At 40.2% G+C, this 24,155-nt stretch overlaps 1 protein-coding gene across 3 annotated transcripts in view; it reads right to left on the bottom strand.

The window, feature by feature from the left end:
• Window positions 1-20,157, bottom strand: part of MAPK6 (mitogen-activated protein kinase 6) — a 31,562-nt gene extending 11,405 nt beyond the window's left edge. Inside the window, exons 1-3 of one of the 3 annotated variants that reach the window (XM_061157171.1) lie at window positions 20,001-20,156; window positions 14,277-14,346; window positions 186-1,374 (exon numbers count right to left, since the gene is read on the bottom strand). In XM_061157171.1, the coding sequence (XP_061013154.1) occupies window positions 186-740 (555 nt within the window). In that variant the 5' untranslated portion in view covers window positions 741-1,374; window positions 14,277-14,346; window positions 20,001-20,156. Of the gene's footprint in view, window positions 1-185; window positions 1,375-14,276; window positions 14,347-19,333; window positions 19,483-20,000 lie in introns of those variants that run through there. The other 2 variants (XM_061157169.1, XM_061157170.1) reach the window with 2 other exon arrangements.
• Window positions 20,158-24,155: the final 3,998 nt, after the last annotated feature.

Genomic DNA, 24,155 nt, shown 5'->3' with positions numbered 1-24,155 from the left:
CTTAACTAGGATCCCGTTCCACCTTCATTTCAAACACAGGGAGATTGTGAATGGAAAAAAGGTACTATGTAAAGTTTAATATAATTAACTAAAAATTCTGCCACAACACACAAAGGAAATATAAGCACCTGTTTCTGATGATGTGTATCAATTCAGAGGTCTGCCTCAGCTGACTTTCCACATACCTTATGGGAATAATGGGGATCCATGATCCGTGCAAGACCAAAGTCACCTATCTTCAGCACCAAGTCTTCAGTATTAATGAAAAGATTAGCTGGTTTGAGATCTCTGTGCAGTACGTTTGCTGAGTGAATGTATTTGAGCCCACGTAGCAGCTGATACATGAAAAGCCTGGCATGCTCTTCCAGTAAAGGGCCCTGCTCCAGCACATTAGCCAAGTCTGTCTCCATGTACTCCTGAACAATGTAAACACTGTTCAGTTCGGTAAGAGAGCCCACATCATCCGTTAACTGGCTTCCACTAGGACCAAGAATTTCAAACACCTTCACAATGTTATCGTGGTCAAGTCTTCTAATAATTTTGATTTCACGTAGAGCATGTTTGACACTCTGGGGATCAGTAAGGACAATTTTCTTGATGGCTACTCTTTTGTCACAGTCATTGTCTACAGCAGAAAAAACCAAGCCATTGCCTCCACAACCCAATGGTTTTAAGTCCATATACCTAGAGCCCAGATCAAAACCATGAATGTTCATGAGACTTTCAAATTTCTCTGCCATTTTGAAACCCTTACTATTGGCTTTTCCTTTCAAATGGTTGAACTTGTGTGAACAAGGAAGAAAACTGGCATCAAAAGGAAAGATCTTTTAAAAAGGGAGAAAAAAATAATTCTTCGTCCACAGCAAGATGGTTTCTTGATGCTCATTGCATATGCCAACCAGGCCTGTTGAGTTCCCCTTAGATTTAAAGCTCAAAAAGCTCTATTCATACTGAGAATTAAAAAGATTGCAGTATTCATAGTTCAAGAAAGGGACAGCAACTCTGCAGACATTTAAAGAAAACACTCAAGAAACTCAAACGGAATGAAATGACATACTATGCACTCAGATTTACTGTGCTGAAGGGTTTAACATTTAACAAAAATGTGAATAAATATGCACACAACAGGCTTCTATGAACATTCTCCTCACAGTGCAGATACATTCAGTGTTGGACTGGTCCTGAGCAGCATCATTCTAAGGTGCTGGTAAGCGCTATTTCCGTTTTGCTTCTTTTCTTCCTCTGTTGCTGTATATTTCAACAGGAAGCCCTGGCGGCTGTTGGTTAACAGAAGATGTCTTTTGTTAGTGATCAGGTGGCTCCAGCTCACCACAATCACAATCAAAGCTACCGTCCATCTTACTCTGATACAACCTGGAGGATGAGAAAAAAGAAGGAAAAGAGTCACCACTGCAGGAAATGCTCTTTTAATCAACTTTATAAAATGACACAAACTAGGCATTTAGCTATAAGCTACCACTGGGTGGGGTATTAAACTTACATACGTCACTAAATGGAAAGATTACCCTCAATCAAAAATAGCTACCTATGTTGTAAGCAATTCACATGTGCTGACTCAGACTCCAGATCTCACCATACTAGATTCTTTGTATTATCTAAGTCATTAGGTTGTATAATTTCTTAAATGCCAATAAGTAAAGGAAAAGTTCATAATATTTTTACAGAATTCTTCAGTTTTTCAGTAAAGCATTTGCAACATTTTTCTAAAAATAAATATATAATAACTTAAAAAGTGTTAGTTCATTAAAGGGCATGTTTATTTATTAACTCTGTCTGACCGAGTTAATGCCTGGCAATACCTAATGAAGAAAAATGTAGCAGTACAAATAAGAAATTGCCAAACATGCTCTTAAACTTACAAAGTGAACTTCATAAGTTCACTTACAAAGGGGTGAACTTAAACAGTGAATAAACCTATGAATAAAGCCTATGAAATGTTTAACTTCACTGATGATCAAAAATATCAAATTACTTCAGGAAGATGATATTTCAGATTGGAAAAATGGTTTCAATGAAGTGTCTCAACTGCAAATATCAAGTCTGGAGAGGGATGTGGAAAAACAGGAACTTTCCTACAAAAATGGTGAGAGTTTACAAGGGACAGTTAGGGAGTTTGGGATTGACATGTACACAAATGTTATAATTAAAAGGGATAACCAACAAGGACCTACTGTACAGCACAGAGAACTCTGCTCAACATTATGTGGCAGCCAGGATAGGAGGGGAGAGTTCAGGGGAGAGTGGATACATGTGCATGTATGGCTGAGTCCCTCTGCTGTCCACCTTAAACTATCACATCATTATCAATCAGCCATACTCCAATTTAAAATAAAAAGTTAAAAAATTAAAACAAAATAAAGTTATCATAAAATATTGGGAAAGAGTAAGAACATCAAAAAACAATTTGGCATAAGTAAATACACAAGTAAATAAATAAATATCATACCTATGACTTGGCAATTTTTCTTCAAGGAAAATTCCCTAGAGAAGTGCTTGCAAATGGACATACAGATGTTCATTTTTTTTTTGTAATAGCAAAATAACAAAAACAGCCTAAACTTTCAACAATAAGAATAAATGAGTTATAGTCATACAGTGAACTACTATATAACAGTAAAAATGAAGATGGCAGAAATCATCAGATATACACTAAATTTAAAAAGCAAACTGCATACAGAAATGTGCATGCTGCAACTAGTTATAGCAGGTGGATAAACATGCAAAATAAAGCTATTTTAAGGTACATTCAGATGTAGCAAAAGTATAAAAACATAAGATTGATAAATAACAAATTAAAGATAATAATCATCTTAGGAATGAAGGAAGGAACAAGAACGGGGTAGGGGGATTACACAGCATGCTTCAACCAATCTTTAATGTGTTATTTTTTTAAAAAACAACTGAAGTATGACAAATTATTAGAATGTTATAGAGTTAGGCAGTATGTAAATGAAGAGTTCATATTATAGGGGGAAATGCAGGCAGACAAAAAAGCGAAACACATATTAGATGGCAATAAGTGGCATGGAAAAATAAAACAGAGAAAAGAGACAAAGAGGGTAGTGAGGAAATTCCTCTCTGATAAGGTGTTACTGGAGCAAAGCTTTAAGGGAGGAAGTAAGGAGGTGGGTGGGCCTTAAGGATGCAATGTGGAAGTAACTGTAGACAGAGGGGCTCAAATATAAAATATAAAGTTTTTAAAAATCAAAATAAAATAAATTTATCATAAAATATTGGAAAAAAGTAAAAACATCAAAAAGCTATTAGGTATAAATAAATACACTAAGATGAGCATTTGTTTCATGTTCCAGAAGCAACTAGGAGACCAATGTAGTAGCTCATTTAAATGTATTAATACATGCCTATAAGTATGTAATACAGCCTAAACCCTTATACGGAAAGGCTTTCTGTTGCTGACTTTTGACCTTAAAGCTAGTATAGGTGCATATACAATGCTATTTCATCAATGAGTCTAAAAGGACTGGACACAGGACACCGCAACTTCCAATCACCTTCAGGTGTGGCTTAAGAACTGCTAGGACCAAACACATCAGCTACTGCACAGTGGTGAAACTTCTGTACAACAGAGGAATCTACCTTGTTTCCCTGTCTGCCTCATTCATATTTCTACATACTTCACATGTGGGAATGTATGATCCTGAAAAATAAAATAAGGTCACAGCATATGCTTCCATCTGAGCAAATCTTCAATTCTGAGAGATCCAGAAATATGAAAAATACTGTGTGAAAGAGAAACTGATAATATGAATAACTCAGAAACTAAGTAGGTAAATGATCCCTCTTGCCCTAATGTAGACAATTCCTTAAAGCTCAGTCAAGTTTTAAGTTTTTGATAAACGTACATTTTTATGTCTGTTTAACAGACTTGACATAAGAATACTAACACCTCTAAGTACTCTCATAAGCTTTTGGTTCACTAACACAGCAATCAGAGACAAGCAAAAATAACACTTCACTAAAACACCACCACTCTCATCTACAAGAAAGGTACCACAGTAGAAACTCCATTCAGAGGATGAGTTGAAAACTCAAGACCTCCATCCACATCGGCCCCCTTTCAATCTTAGTGAGACCAAGAAGCATTACAGACCAGAAACAAAACTAAGGACGAGAATGCCCTTTCGGAAATCTCAGACACTGATCACCACTTACAGGGGTAAAGAGTGGGTAAAAATTCATTTCAGGGAAGGTAAGAGCTTGTGACTAGGCTGAGAGCTTCAGAGTTCTCATTACGGACTCAGATGATGTCTATACTGAAAGCCTTGAGCAAAGTTTACAGAAATATGAGACCACAATCTAAAGAAAGAATGTAATATTTGTCAACTAAACTGTAATTCCACCAGACAGTGAGGACTGTACCAATAAAAAAAAAATGGGATGGGGGAGTGGCGGAGGAAGGGTTGGGGAGGCTATCCCATTATTTACAATAGTGCTTGCCTGTGTAGTTGCCGCACTGCTCTGTGAGTAGTATTCTTCAAAGTCCTTCAATATCTGTTAGACCAAAAGCTTTTTAGCACCTTTTCATCCAGGTAAGTTGGAGGTAATGCCATACCTCTGTATGATAAAGTGGATCTAGTGACTACTTCCAATTCAGTCCCCTCCATTCAGCAAGTATTTGCTAACTATGTTATGTACTTGTCAGCATACCAAGCATTGCAGATAAAATGGTAGGTAAAAATAGGCTTGACCCCTGCCCTCATGGGAGTTTATAGTACAGTTAGAAACAAACAATAATAACAATATGAAAAAAGGGTATGCAGAAGGAAAAAAGCAGTACAGGATGCTGTGAGAGCCTAGACACTGGGTGATCTGACCTAATTAGAGCAGTCAGGATATGTGCTTCTGGAAGCCATAAAAAGCCAAAGGCCTCCCATGCTCCTCCTTAGTGACCATGAAAACAGTTTCTTCCTTATCACGATGACCCTTATAGGAGTTATATTTCAAATCCTGATCTGGTTCAATCACCTCCATCTTTCACATCCACCAGGCAGTCATTGGGCACGCAACTGCAACTAAACTGGATCAGCAGATTACTGGTCAGTGCATCCTCCATCCACATCAATGACCTCTAGAAGTGTCTTATTTATACCATCTTCTCCACCATCTATCATGTTTAACTTCATAAAAGCAAAGCTCAAGGCTCAGACTCAAGATCTGCAGTTCTCCTTCCTTTTGCACTTTCTACATACTTCAAGGGAGGAAAGGGAAAACCAAGACAGGACAGTAACTTTAAAATGACCCTTCCCACCACCTTTTTAATTTCTATGTCTCCAAATGTTTTAATTAGCTAAGTTGAAGAGCAGAGAATGATTTATAAGAATGAAGTTGGCTCTTTGGTCTTCTTTTAGTAATTCACCATAACATGGAAGTAAAAGCTCTCTGTGTAGCCAGGCTGAGTACCAGCTTCCAACACTTACAAGATAGTTTCCTGAAACTACATTAGCCACAAATGTTGCCTCAAGCTCTTTCTTGCCTAAATTGCCTCCTGCTTTCTGTCACTTAGCTCACTCCATCACCAAGAGAAATGCAGGTACTCTGAGTCAGGCCGAAGTGTATGAAGTCATAAAACGCAAAAGAAAGAAATAAAAAAGACAGAATAACTTCACTCTGCTCCATTTCTACATTCTACAGAAATTTGATTTTCTTTCCTTTCTTATCCAGGAACAACTTGGTCAGTGTCAGCAAGTACAAAGTTTGAGGTGAGGGCCTTAAATATAAAGGTTACTTGCCTGATACTCCCTTCCATCTTCTATTCTGCTGCTTCTCAGGTTAAATGCTGACTTGGGTCATCTGGCCTGATGACACTCACTCACTCACTTACCCCCACCCCTCATCAGCTCTTGCCTATTTAGCTCTTCTCCAGGGTCAACTGAGTAATCTGAGTTAACTGGCATTTAGCCAGCCTCACATCTCAGCCAAAGCTCAGTTACTTTTGGAGAGAAGGGAAAGGTTGAGCTCTACTTACGTTCACCTAGAACTGTTTCCTAACCCTGGCATAGAGAGGTGTTGTTATAGCAAATTCACCCTTCCCTAAGATCATGTTCTCAAGCTCTCATCAAAGCTACTAAGCTTCTAGGGCAGAGAAGGCCAAAGACTACAGCTTAACTGCTTGCTCATATGCATTCCTGACAAAGCTCTTACTCCTAATGCAGGGTAGCCCTCAGTCATTAGGGACCCCTCTCAGGATATGGGCCTTAAGGAGGTCCGAAGTGCAAACCAGTGTCAGTGAATCTCAGGAACTTGGTGTGGGAAGGAGGACCTTAACACTTAAGCATCAAAGCCTAAGGGGCTTTGGCCTGCTGTCAGTAACTACCATTAGCTACAGAGACAAACTTTCAAAGATGGATGCTTACATAGCTTCTAACAAAGTAACCAGTTTTTTAAAAACTTCTCTTCTAGTCCTAACTCCTGTTCTTAAATTGTCTGAACCTTTGCCTAAATGCATTTTAACATTAGGGACTTCAACCATTTAAGAGGCCATTATAAGATAAACGTTATATGTTTATTTTGATGCTCATATCTAGTTGCTATTTACTCTAGGTACTCACACTGGAATAGCAGAACTTTACAGACCAGATAAACTACTCAATCTCTAAAGACCCTTCCAACTCTAAAAGTCTATGACCTATGAAAGCACAGTACAGGTCTTCCAACTTGACTAGTTTTTGCTCCCATTTAATACAGCAGGATGCCCAGAAAGGTGGAAATGTGATTGAAATTGCTATAAAACATTAAACAAACACAATCCCATTTACAAATTTACGGCTGGAAAATTTAAAATAATTATAATAATCCTTCAACCCCTTCCTATCTTCCTCCTGCCAGAGCCATCATTTCTAAGACTCTTCTCCTAACCAACGGCAAGGAAACACTGGGGCAAATATATAAGCAGAACACACTTGGGCAGCCTTCTTCTTCAAGTACCTTTGGAAATCTGATGATTCCAACCAAACAAAAATGAGTATAAATTTCTATAGTAGTTGAGAGACAGGTTATACAGTGTTACACTAACAAATAACCCCCAAACCTCAGTGAGTAAAAAGACTTCTTAAGTCCAGCTCATGCAACAAGTGCAACATAGCTGTTATCCAAACTCCTGAAGGAGCTATACCACCCTCTATCACAGCCACTCAATGTGCCAGAGGGAAAGAAATGAGAATATCTCACTGATATGTAACGTCGTGCGTGTTCAGTTATGTCCAACTGTTCACAACTCCATGGACTGTAGCCCACCAGGCTCTTCTGTCTTGAGAATTATCCTGGCAAGAATACTGGAGTGGGTTGCCATGTCCTCCAGGGGATCTTCCTGACCCAGGGATGGAACCCGCATTTCCTGCGCTGGGAGGCAGGATCTTTACCACTGATCCACCTGGGCAGCCCCACTGATTCGTAAACCTTCATCCAAAAAATCATACCCTTCACTTCTACTCATATTTTACTGACCAAAGCAGGTCACATGGTGGCACCAACTTCAATGCAGTAGGGAAATGCAATCCCAAAATGGCCCAGAAGCAGAGAGAACCTAGTTTTTCAGAGCTTTCACTGTTTGTTTCAATTCTTCCATCCATCCACTGCATTTTTATTCAACAAAACCTTGAGTGCTTATCAAATGCCAGGCACTGTCTTAGGCATTAAGGTATAGAAGGGATCAAAATAATCTAAAAAAAAGGGGAAAAAAGCCTCATGGAGCATGTACTCCTAGAGCATTGCATTCCACCGCAGTAGATTCCATTGTAGTAGACTTCTCTCTGTCCTACTAGGCTTGCTTTCTCTTTTCTATAGCATTTTCCTTTGTCTTTTGCCATCCATCCCCAATCTCATTTAATCTACCCTCTGATCTTCAAATCCTCTAATCTTCATTTTCTAGGGCACCACTCCCTTCCCCCTTGCTGCAGTTCTATTTTTAAAGGTTTGGGACTAAGTACCTTTACTGATACTTTCTGAGCCTAGTTCCTGATGGTAGGCACCTTAAACACTATTGAAAGAATTAATGTAAATAACATATTCTACTTGGTAGTAGAAAGCTTTGGAGAACACAAGCTCTACCCTCAATTTTTTCACAATCTGATCACATTCTGACCTACCATGTAGGAACATCAGTGATGACTCTAGGTATGGTACTTTCCTTTCCAGGCATTAGCCCAGGAGCCTTACCCTATGGTGAACATATAGGTCTGCCAACACACGAAGAAAGCAATTGATTTCAACCCAGTTAGACTGAAGAAACAGAAAAACGTTAGCTCTGTTATAGCTCCTAGTTTGTTTTGCTGAGGTAGTGGAGAGGGACTGCACCACTGAAGCTATGCCCTATATAACCAGATGAGCAGGACTCTGTAAAAAGTCCTGCTAGCCTAGCAGGTAGGTACTGTGAAGATAAACAAGATCATTCCACTACTCTCTGATTGTACTGTTCTTCATCCCATGATAGCAGAAATCTAAAAGCACCACACCTTTTCAGACTGGCATCAAATACAACAGCTATCATTTCTGGGCTAACTCTGGTGAGGGTATGAAGGTCCCATTGCGCAAGGCCACATAAAACATGTCTGGACCCCCATCAAATGGAGACAACCACGTGCTTACTTAGAGTGCGCCCAATTTCTTAAAAAGTGATTCAGAATGGCAGATAGTTTTTCTGGAATATCTTTTCTCCTTTGTTTCTCATTTTCTCCAAACCTAAACAAGAAAGCTTGTAAGACAGAAAATAGTATAAGTAGGGACTTCCCTGACGGTCGAGTGGTTAAGAATCCACCTTCCAATGCAGGGGACGCAGGCTTAATCCCTGGTCCCAGAAGATTCCACATGCTACGGAGCAATGAAACCCAGGCATCATAACTATTGAGCGTAAGTTCTAGAGCCTGTGAGCCACAACGAAGACCCTATGTAGCCAAATTAAAAAAAAAAAGCATAAGTCTCTTATCAGAGTCACATGACAGTTTGATACTGTTGAAAACTTCTCATCTGATGTCACCAACCCCATATTAAAAAAAAAAAGAAACATGAACTAAAGTGATCTGAAGTTTAGTCAAGGATCTGTGGCTAAACTAGCTTTGTAATCAAAGCCTCATATTACTATGTCTCAGTTCCTCACCAGGAAAATGATGTAGCTAAACTACATGATTTCTACAATCTCTTCCAGCTCCAAAATATTTTAAGTTTAGTGAAAGACTCAAGATTTCCACTTCTGATTAAAATGCAGAAAGCTGCAAGACACCATTACTCTCTCCCGATAAACCATGATAAACTAAATAAGCTACAGAACTGTAATTAAGAAATACATCAGAAAGCTGAGGATGCAAAGAACTCTAAGCTCTAGAAAATGTCAAGCCCTTCCTAACACAAGAGAACATGGCTATTCTCATTTCTCATAAAGTTGCAAGAGAACAAGATATTTTTCACTAACAGGACAAAGAAGAAACCAGTCAAATTTATAAACAATGATATTTGCCGCATAAAGATTCAGATAACAGATTAGAATTCAGAGAAAGCCCAGTTACAAGCCCTACCTGCCAATCCTTCCCCATGGGTCTTCACTAAAAGTACAAGTCTCAGGCCAAGTCAAGAAAGCGGAGAGAAAAACTCATGAAGCATATGGGCATCCATTTTGTCCAAGACAGATGCCCTCTCAAGGTGGAGGTCAAGACAGTAAGTATGAGATAAATCCCTCAAAGGCACTCTTGAGTATAAGGCAAATATTCTTCCTAAGAAAATGGGTAAAACCCTGATGTAAAAACCTGAGGCAGTACTGGAAATCAAAGAAAATATCCAAGTAATCCAAAGAGGGAGCAGCAAGGCTGAAAAGTAGTTCAGAAAGCTGACATGGCAGAAGTATGTGATGTGCCAATGGGCAAAAACTTCCCCAAACTGATAAAGACATCAACTCACAGACCTGGAAGGTCAATGAACCACAAGCAAGATAAATACAAGGAAACTCATATCTAGGCACATCATAAACTGTTGAAAGTTAGGGAGTGGGAAGGTAAAGAGCAACTCTTAAAAGCAACTATGAAAGAGAAAAAAGTATATACTAGGGAAAAACAATAGGAACAAAGGCTGACAAGCACAAAATCTAAAGACAACAGAACATCATCTCTCAAGTGTCAAAAGAAACTACCAGCCCAGAAATCGACATCAAGGGAAACATACTTCAAAAAGGATGAAACAAAAACATTCTCAAAGAGAAAAAAGTGAAAAGAATTTGTCTCCAACAGATTCCCACTACAAGAAATGCTAAAAGAAGTTTGTTATCATGAAGATGAACCAAATGGAAGACCTGCAGAAAGCATAAATAATTGGAAAAAACAAAGCCTTAAAAAAAAAAAAAAAAAAAAAACCCAATCCACATGTTTAAATGTCTTTAAGAGACTGTTGATTGTTTAAAGCAAAAATAATAATGTTTTGGGGTTACAGCATATGTAGAAGTAAAACATAAGAGCAAAGTGTGTTACAAGAGGGTAACCTGAATCATGCAGTCTTAAGGTTTGCAGTGTTAGTGAAGTAGTTTATATTATTCAAAACAGACTGTGAAAATAAACTGTGAAAAATAGACTGAAAAAAATGAAAAGGCTCAGGGGTCATCCTTAAATGCTTTCTCCCTTTTTGGTCATCTGTCATTGCTGTATGCATTGTTTTAGTCAAAGTCGTGTTTGACTCCTTTGTGACCCCATGGAGTGTGGCCTGCCAGGCTCCTCTGTCCATGGAGTTTTCCAGGCAAGAATACTGGAGTGGGTTGCCACTTCCTTCGGCAGGGGACCTTCCTGACCGAGGGATCAAATCCACACCTCCTGCATTGGCAGGTGTATTCTTCACCACTTAGCCACCTGGGAAGTTCCTTTTTGGTCGTTTACTTAATAACATCCCATCAAGGGGAGTGAAGGGAAAGAATAAGAAAAAACTAAATAATAATCACCAATTATAAGTAATGATTCATTTTGCTAGGCAGTTTTTGTGTATTTTTACATCAATAATAATACAAACTAGTACATTAGCATTTAAATACCACAGATTCAAATGGCAACCCACTCCAGTACTCTTGCCTGGAAAATCCCATGGACCGAGGAGCCTAGTAGGCTAGAGTCCATGGGGTCACAAGTCAGACAGGACTGAGCGACTTCACTTCACCTCACCACAGATTCACTGACACTTTCAAAGAAGATAAAAATTTACCATGTTACTCAAGACAAAGACACATATTTTTTTTTCCCACATATTTTAATTGAAATAATTTTGAGAGGCTCTACTTTATAACTTAAAAGTAGACAGTTTTTAAGAATTTAAAAACTACATTATGGAATACAGTTCAAAAAGTTCTAACTTGAGTTGTTTAAAGAACATTATCTGGTACATATCTATCTTACTTTACAGCTTTTATAAAAGCAATTAATGAAAAAATTTGTATTATAAAGGAAGTCACAGCACTGAACATGAGAAAAGATTTTTTTAAAAATATAGAACAACAGCAAGCATAAGAATGTATTATGTGTGAAGCATACTATTCTTACACTAAATCCTCCTAACAACACTGCAAAATGGGTCCTGAGATTTTTAGAGAATTTAAATAATGCATTAAAAATCACACACACACTGAGAGCCAGAATTTGAACCTCAGGTTTCAGTCCAAAGCCCATGATCTTCTTTCTAATAGTAATGTAATTTATTGACAAGTACACTACACCTTCCTTCCCAACCCTAGTATGTTTCCTATAGACAGGACATTCTTCCATATAACCAGAATACAATCATCAAAATCAGAAAATTGATACTGGCACAGTATTACTATCTAATACTCAGATCCCACTTAAGTTTTTGCAACTGTAGCAATAATGTTCAGAGAGCTAAAAGACTCAGTTCAGAATCATGTTACAATGACTACAATGCAGTGTTTAACATACTTCTTCCCTTCAGAAATTTAAGGGAGCCAAACATTTTATAGGTGCACAAAAATTTACTGAGCACTTGGCATGTGTCAAGCACTGTTCTATGGCACAGTGGAGAATAACACAATTAAGGTTCTTCTGCTTCCAAACAGTTTACACTCTAATGAGGAAAGACTAACAAATAAGTATAACTTCAGGTTTGGCCAAGTGCTCTGATGGAGTGGCTCGGAAATGGCCATCTAAGATGCTGAAACCCGAATAGTAAGACGGAAGCAGCACTACTGAGAGATGGAAAAAGAGGGTCCCAAACAGAGGAGAAAGCAAATACAATCTAGATCAGGATGTAACTTGGAATTTTGGAGGAAAAGAAGCCAGTGTACTGATGGCGTCCTTAATAAAGGAAGCAGGGCTAATGTGAACATGAAGCATGATTCTGAATTTTATAACTAAGAAAGCTATTGAAGAATTTTAGGTAGACAACTGGCATGGTTGCACTTCCATGTTTCAAAGATAATTCCAGCTACTGGGAGGGGAATGCACTGAAGAAGATGGTTAAGTGAAATCAGAGACCAGTTAAAAGCTATTTCAGCAGGCCACATGAGATAATGGTGACTGAGACCAGGCTGGTAGAAATGAGGACGAAAAAGAGGACAACCCAAATATTTTGGAGACCAAGAAAACCTGGTGATGGATCAGGTATAGTGGATAAAGGAAAACGTAAGTTTTAAGCATTACTCCTAGGTGCCAATTACTGAGATGGGGGCAACTGGGATAACACTATAAAAGAAGGAGTTCTATTTTGGACACATTAAGTCTCTTCAGGTGAGATATTTAAACCAGAAACATATATTTGATAATTATTCACATGTAGGTAGTATTTTAAAAACTAAATTGAATGAGACCATCTATGGAAAGAACTAAGAGAAGGGGAAGACAGTCCAGGACCAACCTATGTGCTTAGTCGCTCAGTCACGTCCAACTCTTTGCGACCCCACAGACTGTAGCCCACCTGGCTTCTCTGTCCATGGGGTTTCTCCAGACAAGAATACTGGAGTGGTTTGGCATGCCCTCCTCCAGGGGATCTTCCCAACCCAGGAATCGAACTTGGGTTTCCTACACTGCAGGTGGATTCTTTACCAGCTGAGCTACCAGGGAAGCCCGGGCCAACCTCTGGGATATGCCATTATTTAGAGGCAGGAGAGGAGAGAGAAGGCTGTAAAAAAAGTACGACAAGGTGTGAGGTAGGAGGAAAACAAAAATATGAGTCCCATAAACTAAGAGAAGCAGGTGAATAGGCAGGAAACTGTTAACAATACTGAATGCTGTTATAAGATCCTTTAGGATGGATTTGGTAAATGCTATCGCTGGTAACCTTGACTAGAGTACTTTCAGTGGTGAGATGGTGACAGAAGTCTGGAGTTGAAGAACAAAGCAAAGTGGAGCGAGAACACAAAGACAGTTCTTGAAAATATGCTTGAAAGTGGACTAGAGAAATGAGGCAATATAAGAGAAATAAGAAATAAGGCAAAATAAGAGAAAAATGTGGAATCAGGAGAGGGTTTGTAAGAGATTTCTACTCTATATCTACACTGCCCAGTACAGAAGCCAATAGCTACACATGGATACCAAGCAAGTAAAATACAATTAGCGTGACTAAGGAACTGATAATTTCTGTTTAAATAGTCAAATGTGACTAGTGGCTACTATATAGTATAGCTCTATAGCACATTTGTATATCAGTACAGATACCGGCTTCAATCCCTAGGTCAAGAAGATCCCCCGGAGAAAGGAATGGCTACCCACTGCAGTATTCTTGCCTAGATAATTCCAAGAACAGAGGAGCCTAGAGAGCTACAGTCCATGGGGTTGCAAAGAGTTGGACTAGCACTTTTACTTTTCACTTTTTCAAAGACAGTCCAATACAAGGGGCAAAATTCATGAGGCAGGCAAGAGACAAGTCCTTAAGAAGTCAAGAGAATGGGACTCCCCTGGTGGTCCAGTGGTTAAGACTTCACTTTCTAATGCAGGGGTGATGGTTCGATCCCTGGTCAGGGAGCTATGATCCCACATACCTCTTGGCCAGAAAACCAAAATGTGAAACAGAAGCAATATTGTAGCAAGTTCAATAAAGACTGTAAAAATGGTTCACATAAAAAAAAATCTTACAAAAAAGATCAAGAGAAGGAATTCAGAGCGCAAGTGGAGGAATGTACTAAGGATATACATGAATGAAGCAAGGCATGAAGTGATGTAATTGGGGGGAACCAACAAGACTTAAAATCAGAATCTTAAACATAAAACTAAATACAGGTTGTAAGAAGCTGAGAACAAGGGAAAGGGAAGGTAATTCAAATTTACCAAGTGTCCATTAAGTGCCAGGCATTTTCTAAGTGGGGGATTCCTTGGTGGCTCAGCAGTAAAGAATCACCTACAAAGCAAGAGAAGTGGGAGATGTGGGTTTGATCTCTGGGTCAGGAAGCTCCCCTGGAGAAGGAAATGGCAACTCACTCCAGTATTCTTGACCAGAAAATTCCATGAACAGAGGAGAATGGAGGGCTACCAGTCTATGGGTTCACAAAGAATCAGACATGACTGAGTACACACACATATTTTCTAAGTAGAAAACTATTTCTGTTACTCAGAACCACCACCTTTTAAGTCTCATTTTACAAACAAGAGCACTTTGCTCCAAGAGATAAAACAAGTTCACCGAAATCATGCATATAGTCAGTATCAAGATTTGGACACAGGTCACTCTGACTTACTCTAGGGTTAGAATCTTCCCACTGCATAAGGGGGAAGGTTAAGAACCACTCAATGTTTCTACACCTGGAAATAACACAACAAAAGGCAGATCAATCTGGCAGCTATTGACAAATGCCAAAAAACCTGGAGATACTACACTAGAGGTGAAAACTGTCCCCTCAATGCTATCCATAAGATAATTAAGGAACATTTACTTAACAGGTTATTTATTTTAAATATTTACTTACTTGGCCAAACCAAGTAAGTTGGTCTTGGTTATAGCCTTTGGGATTTTCAGTTGTGGCATGCATACTCTTAGTTGGGATATGTGGGATCTCATCCCTGACTAGGGATTGAACCCAGGCCCCTGAATTGGGAGTGTGGAGTCTCAGCCACTAGACCACCAGGGAAGTCCCTAACAGGTTATTTTTAATGTTTTTAAATCCAAGTGATTGCAACAAATGGGGAAATAGATATTCTTGCAGCTTAGATTATCTACACTATTGAACACAGGAGTATATCAGAAAATTGGCATTGCTAAATTAATACCTAGGCATTTAGACTAAACTAATACCTAGGCATTTTAGGGATGTAGGTAGTTAGGAACCTACCATCACTCCAATTTGTAAATTAAGAGGAAATTATTATATTAAGCCTAAGTGAAGTGAAATTGCTCAGTCCTGTCCGACTTTGTTGCAACCTCATGGACTGTTGCCTCCAAGGCTCACCCATCCATGGGATTTTCCAGGCAAGAATACTGGAGTGGGTTGCCATTTGCTTCTCCAGGGGATCTTTCCAACCCAGGTATCGAACCCAGGTCTTCCACATTGCAGGCAGACTCTTGACCCTCTGAGCCATCAGGGAATCCCAAATTAAGCCTAATCAGTTATTAAATTACAGCTTAAATAATTTTAAACTTACTCTGGGCAAAGATCATCTAAATATGTGCTGTCCAATACAGCAGCCACTAACTTCAGGCAGCCAAGAATAAATTAATTAGAAATACATATAATTAAAAATTCAGTTCCTTGGGTACACTAGCCACCTGTCAAATGCTCAACTGTCATGTGGCTGGTGATTATCTCATGGACAGCACAGAGTAAAATACTAATACTTCTATCATCACAGAAAGTTCTACTGGACAGTGATTAGATTCTCAATCTTCCTTTTGACGTTTTTTAGGAGAATCAATGGAAAGAGCAACTCAGAAGACCTGAGTTTTCCAAATCAGTCACTAACCAGCAGAGCAACTTATGTATGCATCACTTAGCAGTGTTTCCAGAAATGAACATACGTTTGAATCACTTGAGAATCTAGTTAAACTGTAGCTTCTAAATAAGTCTTGAGATGGGGGTCAGGATTCTGCATTTAACTCCCAAATGATGCTAATACTACTGGTCCAGAAATCACCCTGTACCAAGAGTTTAGATCACTCTGGGCCTCAGTTTCTTGAGCAAAAAGATAAAAATGTCCATGACCCCTCTGTAAAAACTAACATTTTATAGTTTTATGGTTGTACAGAATTAAATGCACATAGATTTCTCACATTCTGAAGAGACAGTCTTTTTCCTGAAATAAAATTTTTTCCCCTATGAAAAAGACATCAAATTTAAATGAAAATCAATGGGAAAATGTTATTTGCTACAATCTCTGTATACCTTTTCAGAAATGGATTTAAAAGGTAGACATGTTATGTAAGATAAACCTTTTAAAAAGTATCAAAGGGGATACACTACACTTTCCAAATATTCAGTTCAGAAGAAAAAAAACACTGGTGGACTCTGCCCATGCCACTATTACTTTAAAGGCATCAGTTCCACAAGAAAAGCAACTCCCAAGGGGGCTTAAAAAAAAGTAACTACAATAACATTTTTGTTTTTGTAAAGTCTCAATCAGGATTTTTAGCAATAAAACCAACCAAAATCTCCTTATCTCTAGCAGGCTATAGAGTAATATTAACAGCCTACAAAATAGGCTGAAGGAGCTGACAGTGGGAAGCCAACAATGCTACAAATTTACTATTGAGGCATCTTCTATTTTAACAGGGGCCCTAAAGTAACACAGAATTCAAGTGGGCAATGCAAACACAGAACTGGATAGCAACAGGGAGGCTCATCATCATTTCATAAGTCAATACCTCATAGAAGGGAGACAGACTAACACAACCAGTTCGTTCATAAATTCTGAATTAAGCATGACAGGTAATTACCTACATTCTTAAAACATACACACACACTGGAAATACATGTTCAACCTCTAAAAAGGCTTTGAAAGTCTTTAATACTTTCATACTTGTACTTTTATATTTCCTTTAGTAGGAAGTATATTTTAAAGTTTGAATTAAACTTTACTAAAGTTCCCCTATATAAATCATGCAACGTTCTTCCAAAATCTCTCCAAAGATTTAATTCACATTAATACACTTTACTGCCCACAAAACCATTCAAATAAATCACTGAGAAGATAAATAGTACATACAAAGAAAAATATGAGAGTGGCAAGTTTTTCTTCTCACTTTTAAAACACATTGTTATTCTCAATCCCTTTTTTTCTCAATCTTATTTTACGTCAACCTGCTAAACAATGGCTTTCTACAATCAAAATATTTTATTACCAAATTTCAATGTAAATCCTAAATTTGGAACTGTACAATCAGCTTATCTAAGAAAAGGACTGATGAAAAAATAGTGCCTGTAACAATATCTATTTTAACTTTTAAATTAATTATATATTATAGTCTATTAAATTAATAAAGATTAGAAAAAAGGAGAAAGCACTATATATAATTCCACCAGAGTGAAATGCTCATGTTCAGAGCTGTATCTGATTAAACACCACTGTACTTTTACAACACAAACTAATTTCTAGATAGTATAAAGTTAACTTTTACATTACCAATGAAAACAAAGAGGTTAATTTCTATCTATACCATAAAAGTACTATCTGTAAAAAATCCATAAGAAACCTCTCTCATCAATAGCCAAGGAACTGCTGTGGGATTGGCCAAAAAGTTCGCTCCAGTTTTCACCTAACATTTTACAGGAAAACCCAAACGTACTTTTTGGCCAACCCATAGGATCAAATATTTCATTGCCCCAACTAACTAGCAATTAATTTTACCTTTCTTTTCAACAAATGTTAACAAATTCCACCTGCAGGATATATGATATCCCTTTAAAATGCAATTTCAGAAGCCATTACTTTTCTAGAGAATCTGGAGCTCCTCTGTGTGAGAGAGAATTATAATGTAGACAGGAGCATTTTAGCCTATCATTAAAAAAAAATACAGTGTATAAAAAAAAAGGCCACGTAGCAGTCCGTGGGCAGGATGAGTCATCACCCAACTCAAAACTTGCAGCACTTAGAAGCTTCCTCCTACCAGACCCCATCCCCTTCAGCAATGTACCCTGAGTCAGCAAACCTTACTATTTTCTCAGTTATGAATTCTCACGATGTTTAAACGAACTTATGCAAAATGCTGTAACACTTTTAGTACTAACATTTGTCATTAGAACATGTACTTTTTCTATCGCAAAATTAACTGATCTTCAATGTTCTCTGGATTCTTTCTTAGTCACAGAAAATAGCAAACATTTTTAATCCTCTTTTGCAAATAACTGACTTACAAAATATGGTCATAGATAAAGGTTTTTATAAATAATCCTCCATTTCCCAGAGCTCTTTTTCTAACAGTAATTCTTAGGTGATTAAAACACGTCCTGCTCAAATCTGGTATATTTCCTAGACGACTGCGATTCTTCAATTTAGGACACCAATAAGCAATTTCACAAGTTTCACAAGGGAATTCTTACTCAGTGATGTAGCACATATATGTGAAAGGACTCTGCTCTTTGGCACATAGCAAGCCCTTCCTAAACATGTCTGAACAACTACCCATTCAAGAAATGTAAAGTCTCTGCCACCGATTAGCAAGTATATTTCAAACATAAATATCTGACATTCTGAGAAGAAACTCTAGAGGCAATTTCCTTTCAAGGCCCAGTCCTGTTTGATCCCTTCAATCTTCTAATTAGACTACTCTTTCCATTTCAGTTCCCCAACGTTCAAGAGAGAGGATGCGTCCAATCAGAGCTTTAAAAAATAACAAGGCTAGACGACTCAAACAATCGGAAAAGTACTCTGAAGCTGTTATTGCTCTATTTTGTCCCCTGTTAATTTTTCTTTGTCCCCTGATAAATCATCTTCTATCTGTAAAAAAAAAAAAAAAAAAAGTTAATACTCAAACTGACTTTGGAGGGCATTTTTAGCGATGAAGGAAAAGAACACGAATTGTGCTGCAAATGCAGCACACAAATGTCCTCACGTTAGTGGACCTTTCCCAATGAGCGAGCAAAGGTAGAAATAAAAAGGAAAGGAATCGATAAGATCCTGCTTCGGAGCGCTCCCACCTAACACCTGAACCAGTCTTACCTATCAAGGAACAAAAAGCGGCTAAAAAAATCCTTACTTTTCAACGAACCTCACCAAGTCAGAGAAAAATGCACCGAGAAGCGAGAAAGCCCTTTTTCAGTGAACCGACAAAACAAGTTTTCATCTGGGGACTTTCACGGACCACCACCGCTGCGCGTCCCGGACGCAGCTCAGACAAGGCTGTAGCAGACAGAGGGGGAAGAAATTAGGAATTCCGATTTGGAGGAGTTTTTCTGTACCTCCTTAGCGGCCAGATTCAACTCGGGCAGAGGACTTCGGGGCTCCGCGCCGAGTCTATAGAGCGGCGCGCTACGCAATGTGCCGAGTGCACTGGGAGACTTTGCCCGGCCGGAGTCAGCTGAGGCCGAGTCACCGGAGTGGGATGGGGGAGGAGACGCGCGAGCATTTCGAAAGGCGGCGTGCCAGGAAGGCTAGACTCCGCGCCACCTCACGCTGCTGGGGCGGGCCGCCCCTCCCGGCCGCCGCCCCGCGTCAGTCAGCCGCCGGCCGGGCCGGGTTTCGAACCTGCGGAGCCAGACGTAGGCGACCGGGAGGCAGCCGGCAAGCCGGGCTCGAGGCCGGCGGGCACTGCCGGGCCCGGCACCCCGGCCCGCGAGGGGCGTGCCGGGTGGGAGGGGCGCGCCGGCCGCTCTGCCGGCCCCACGCGGGGACCCCGGCCCGCCGCCGGCGGCCCGCGCGAGGACGCGCCGGCCAGGCCCGAGACAGCGAGCGGGCGGGCGGGCCGAGGGCGGGCGGGAGACCGAACAAAAGCGCCTTTGTTGAGCGACGGCCGCCGGAGGGTCACACACAATGGAGGAGAGAGCCGGCTCAGCCGCCGGGCCCGCCGCGGCGCCCTCCTGAGCCGCCCCGCCGGCGCGCCCCGCACACGCACACACATATACCCACCGGACTTCTCCGACTCATCGAGGGAGTGCGGGGCCCACGAACAGCCCCCAGGGTCGGCTCAGGTCTCCGGCTGTGCTGGCGGCAGCGGCGTCTCCGAGGCTCTCGCTTTGCCGCAGTCGCCGCCATGTAACCCCGACCCGCGAGAGAGGGCGAGGAAGAGGGGGCGGGGCTCCGGGGCCACGCCCCTGTACGTCACAGGCTCACTCCACGGGTTCCCCCGCCCCCGCCCGGCCCAGCGCGCCGGCACGCGCCGGAATTTCCAACGCCCGTGACTGGGCTCCGCGCGACGCGGGGGCGGCAAGAGAGGCACGCGGGCTTGTCCCCCGCCTCCGGTTGGATGCGCTGGGCTGGGCTAGGGAGCTGGCGAGGAGGTGAACAGACAGCCATTCTTCGCTCTGCTACTTGCCCCAGCGTTAGAGCACATAGTGACCAAACTGTGAGCGTTTACTGCGCACCTACTACGTGCATGGGACTTGGACGACCTAGAGGAACAGGACTTCCCCATCCCCTGGGAATTGGGAAGCTGGACCGAAGATGGATGGGCTAGAAGGCAACAGCCAAGGAACAAGGCAAACGCGTTAAAGGTTAAGTGCTAAGGCAGGCTTCTAAATGGGGTTGCCACCGCTGACCTTTCAGCTAAATAAGGAGCCTGTGAAACCAGAGGAGGTGGGGGGGGGGGGGGGTGGCTGTTCCTGCGGAGGGAACAGAATGAGCAAAGACATGGAGGAGGGGAGCACCTGGCTTGTTGCAGGAACTGGGACTAAGCCAGTCTGAGGGAAGCGTAGAATTTGGACGAGAGTGTACAGTGAGATAAGTGGGAAATGTAGATTGGTACCTTCTTGGGCCCACTAGGACAAAAAGCAAGCTTATTTATTATTTATTTATTTTAGTATGGCTGATTGAATCCAGGAAGCCTTCCAGTATTTATGTGAAATGTAGTAGGTATTTATTAAATTAGAGACGCAGGTCAACATATTTTTTTCAGTGACCGAATCACTATTCCTAGTGAGAACCAAACGTTTGGCAACCCTTTATCCATTATTATGAACATCCTCAAGCTTCAAGCTGGAGGCAAACACCACTTCAAAGCTCACATACTAGCTTGAAGTTGAGTGGGATCGAGTTTGAATGGTTTATATTTTTTTATATTTAAAATAATACCATCTGAATGGCAGGTGTGAAGAGGACACAGTGAGTAGATAAAACTAAGAAAAAGGGAAGGGTTGTCCTAACCACAGTATTTCTTATTTGTGAATGCCGCTTTTCTGCAACAAGAGCTCCTTCTCTTTGACCACTGTACATCCCTGCTCTACCTTCTCGAGCTCCCCTGAAATTCATAAGACACCTTTCCTTCCGCATCCATCAGTGTTTGAACACCAGGAGGAGAGGGTTGAGAATAAGTAAGAAGCACTGTGCTTTCCCTTAGGGATCTTATAATGTGTCAAAGACCACCGAAATAACCTGTTGATCAAGCAAAGCCAAATTTGTTGACAAGAGTTTTAGTAGCATCTTAGAGAAGGAGGTCAAGGATAGAATAGCTTCAGAGAATTAGGGTTAAAAACAGGTCTTTCAATGAAAGCATGTTTGAGATAGGACTACATTTTATGATATAATATTTGAACTACAAGGAGATCAAACCAGTTAATCCTAAAGGAAATCAACTCTGAATATTCATTGGAAGGACTAATGCTAAAGCTGAAACTCCAATACTTTGGTCACCTGATTCGAAGAACTGACTCATTAGAAAAGACCCTGATGCTGGAAAACATTGAAGGCAGGAGGAGAAAGGGATGACAGAGGATGAGATGGTTGGATGGCATCACCAACTCAGTGGACATGAGTTTGGGCAAACTCCTGGAGATGGTGAAGGACACGGAAGTCTGGCATGCTGCAGCCCATAGGGTTGCAAAGAGTCAGACACGACTGAGTGACTGAACAACAAACAACAAATCTTTGGATCAGTAGACATAGGGAAGAGTTTTGAAGCAAACCTTAAAAAGTCAAGTTATTTGATAAACCCAAGAGTAATCTTATGGAGGAGGGGCTGTTTACCTTGATGAAGGCTAGGTCTCTTTGTTGTTCGGTTAAATGGACTTTGAGGAAGGTCTTGAAACTGCATTAGTTATTTGCAACTTCATCTTTTTGGGCAGAAATTTCTTGAAATTAAAATCATGTTTAAGCACATGTTGGGGTTGTAGCATTATTAATGTAATCAGTTTTAGTTCTTTATTGTGTGGCTGTAAAGAGTTTAAGTTCTCAGTAGTTTTTCAAACTGCCATACATAGTGGATTTCGGTGGATTAAGATCTGCATTTTTTTCTTAATGAAATAGAAAAAACTAGAGAGCATAGCCTGTAACAAAGGGTGAAAACATTGTTTTGTGAAACTTGTGTTTTGGTTATGTATCTTATTCCAACAAATCTAAAATGTCATCAATATGATACCAATATTTTATGTAGTATTACGAAAGCAAAAACCATCCAAATAATGATACTCTATTGCTATATCCTAATCTCAGAGATATTAAAATAGAGGAAGTACTTCTTAGAATTGATGAACTAATTGTAGGGCATCTATAAAAATGCTAATTGGATCACAGTAGCACTTCCCTGATGGTTCAGCTGGTAAAGAATCTACCTGCAACGCAGGAGACCCAGGTTCAATCCTTAGGTTGGGAAGATCGCCTGGAGAAGGGAAGGGCTACCCACTCCAGTATTCTGGCCTGGAGAATTCCATGGACTGTATAGTCCATGGGGTCCCAAAGAATCAGACACGACTGAGTGAATTACATTTCGTGCTCCTTATTGCTCACTATTGCTTTGAGCTGTGTTATTGCTACGAGTTTGAAAGCCACCGTTGTAGTGGAAGAATGTAGGAAAGAAGCAGGTAAGTCCACCATAAGGCAGCTTGAAATGAGGGCTTCCTGAGCAGAAATGCAAAGTACCTGCTCTTATTAGAAGGAACAAGTGATAAGGTCTGGAGATACCAGAAAGCTTTCAACCTGAAGACAGAGCATTTGAGCTGGGCTTGATTCCATCAGGAAAGTATGAGGAAAAAAGACATTTCAAGATGGGAGGGCAGAATGTACAAAAGCATGAATGTGCTGGACACACTTTGGAAAAAAGTCTGACAGGACTGGGGAAATGAAGGCAAGTTAGTACCCAATTGAGAAGGCCTTGACTGGATGCCAGAACTTTTGGATTTATGCTAAAGGCAGAAGAAGAGGAATTTAGATAATTCAACTAGTATTTAAGAATGGTAATTCTGGAATGAATGGAAAGGGTAGATTAGGTGAACAAGAAGTTGGCAACAGGAAGAAGGCAGAAGGATTCATCTACATTGTTTTCTGCCGTGCATCCAGTCTGTCTTACTCTGGTGACAATACTCTGATGTCCTTTAAGGAGCCATTCTTTCTGTATAAGTCAGAATTCTTTTTGTTACAGTGACAGAAAACCCAATTCAAATTGTGTTTTAAGCATGAGAGAAGGAGGGCGGGGATGGAAGAGAGAGGAAATGTGGTTCTACTGGGCATAGAAAGGGGATGTTAATACAAGTGATACTTGAAGCCAAATCAACTAGCCTTGATGAAGGGAAAGTCGTGAGTCACCCAGGTGGGTCCCATTTTTCCTGTTTGAGTTTAGATTCCCTCATTAGGCTACTTGTTTGATCTTTTTCCAATTCACTTACTATCTTCCTGTGAAAATAAACTGTCAGTATCTTGATTTTAAAGATGGAGGGTAAGGCAGATTTTAGAAATATAGACCACTAAACTTGATGCCAATTCCTGGAAATTTTCTAATGTAAATCATTAAACATATGTTAGGGGTAATGTAACAGTTCATAAGAGTCATCATAGATTCTTTTCAAGTAAATAATGACAAAAGAAATACCACTTCCTTTCTTGATAGGATTATTACATTACTAAACATCGGGTAGTGTAGTCTTGGTCATCTCAAAAAAGTCAAAGCACTTGTGTGGATAAGATTGAGAAATATGGGTTTAGATAATTGTAGAAAAAGTTTGATTCAGAGTGCTAATTACTGGAGAGACATTACTCTTGAGGCTTCTAGTCTCAGAAAAGCGATACAGATTTGTCCTCCTTTGTCAAGACTTGGGCAATATTTTTATCAATGTTTTGAGTTAAGATTTGAGGAAG

The sequence above is a fragment of the Dama dama genome, chromosome 12 (genome assembly GCF_033118175.1).
Source record: "Dama dama isolate Ldn47 chromosome 12, ASM3311817v1, whole genome shotgun sequence".
NCBI classification, from domain to species: Eukaryota; Metazoa; Chordata; class Mammalia; order Artiodactyla; family Cervidae; genus Dama; species Dama dama.
Note: the sequence above shows the minus strand (reverse complement) of the source record. Positions and strands in the feature narration are given on the sequence as shown.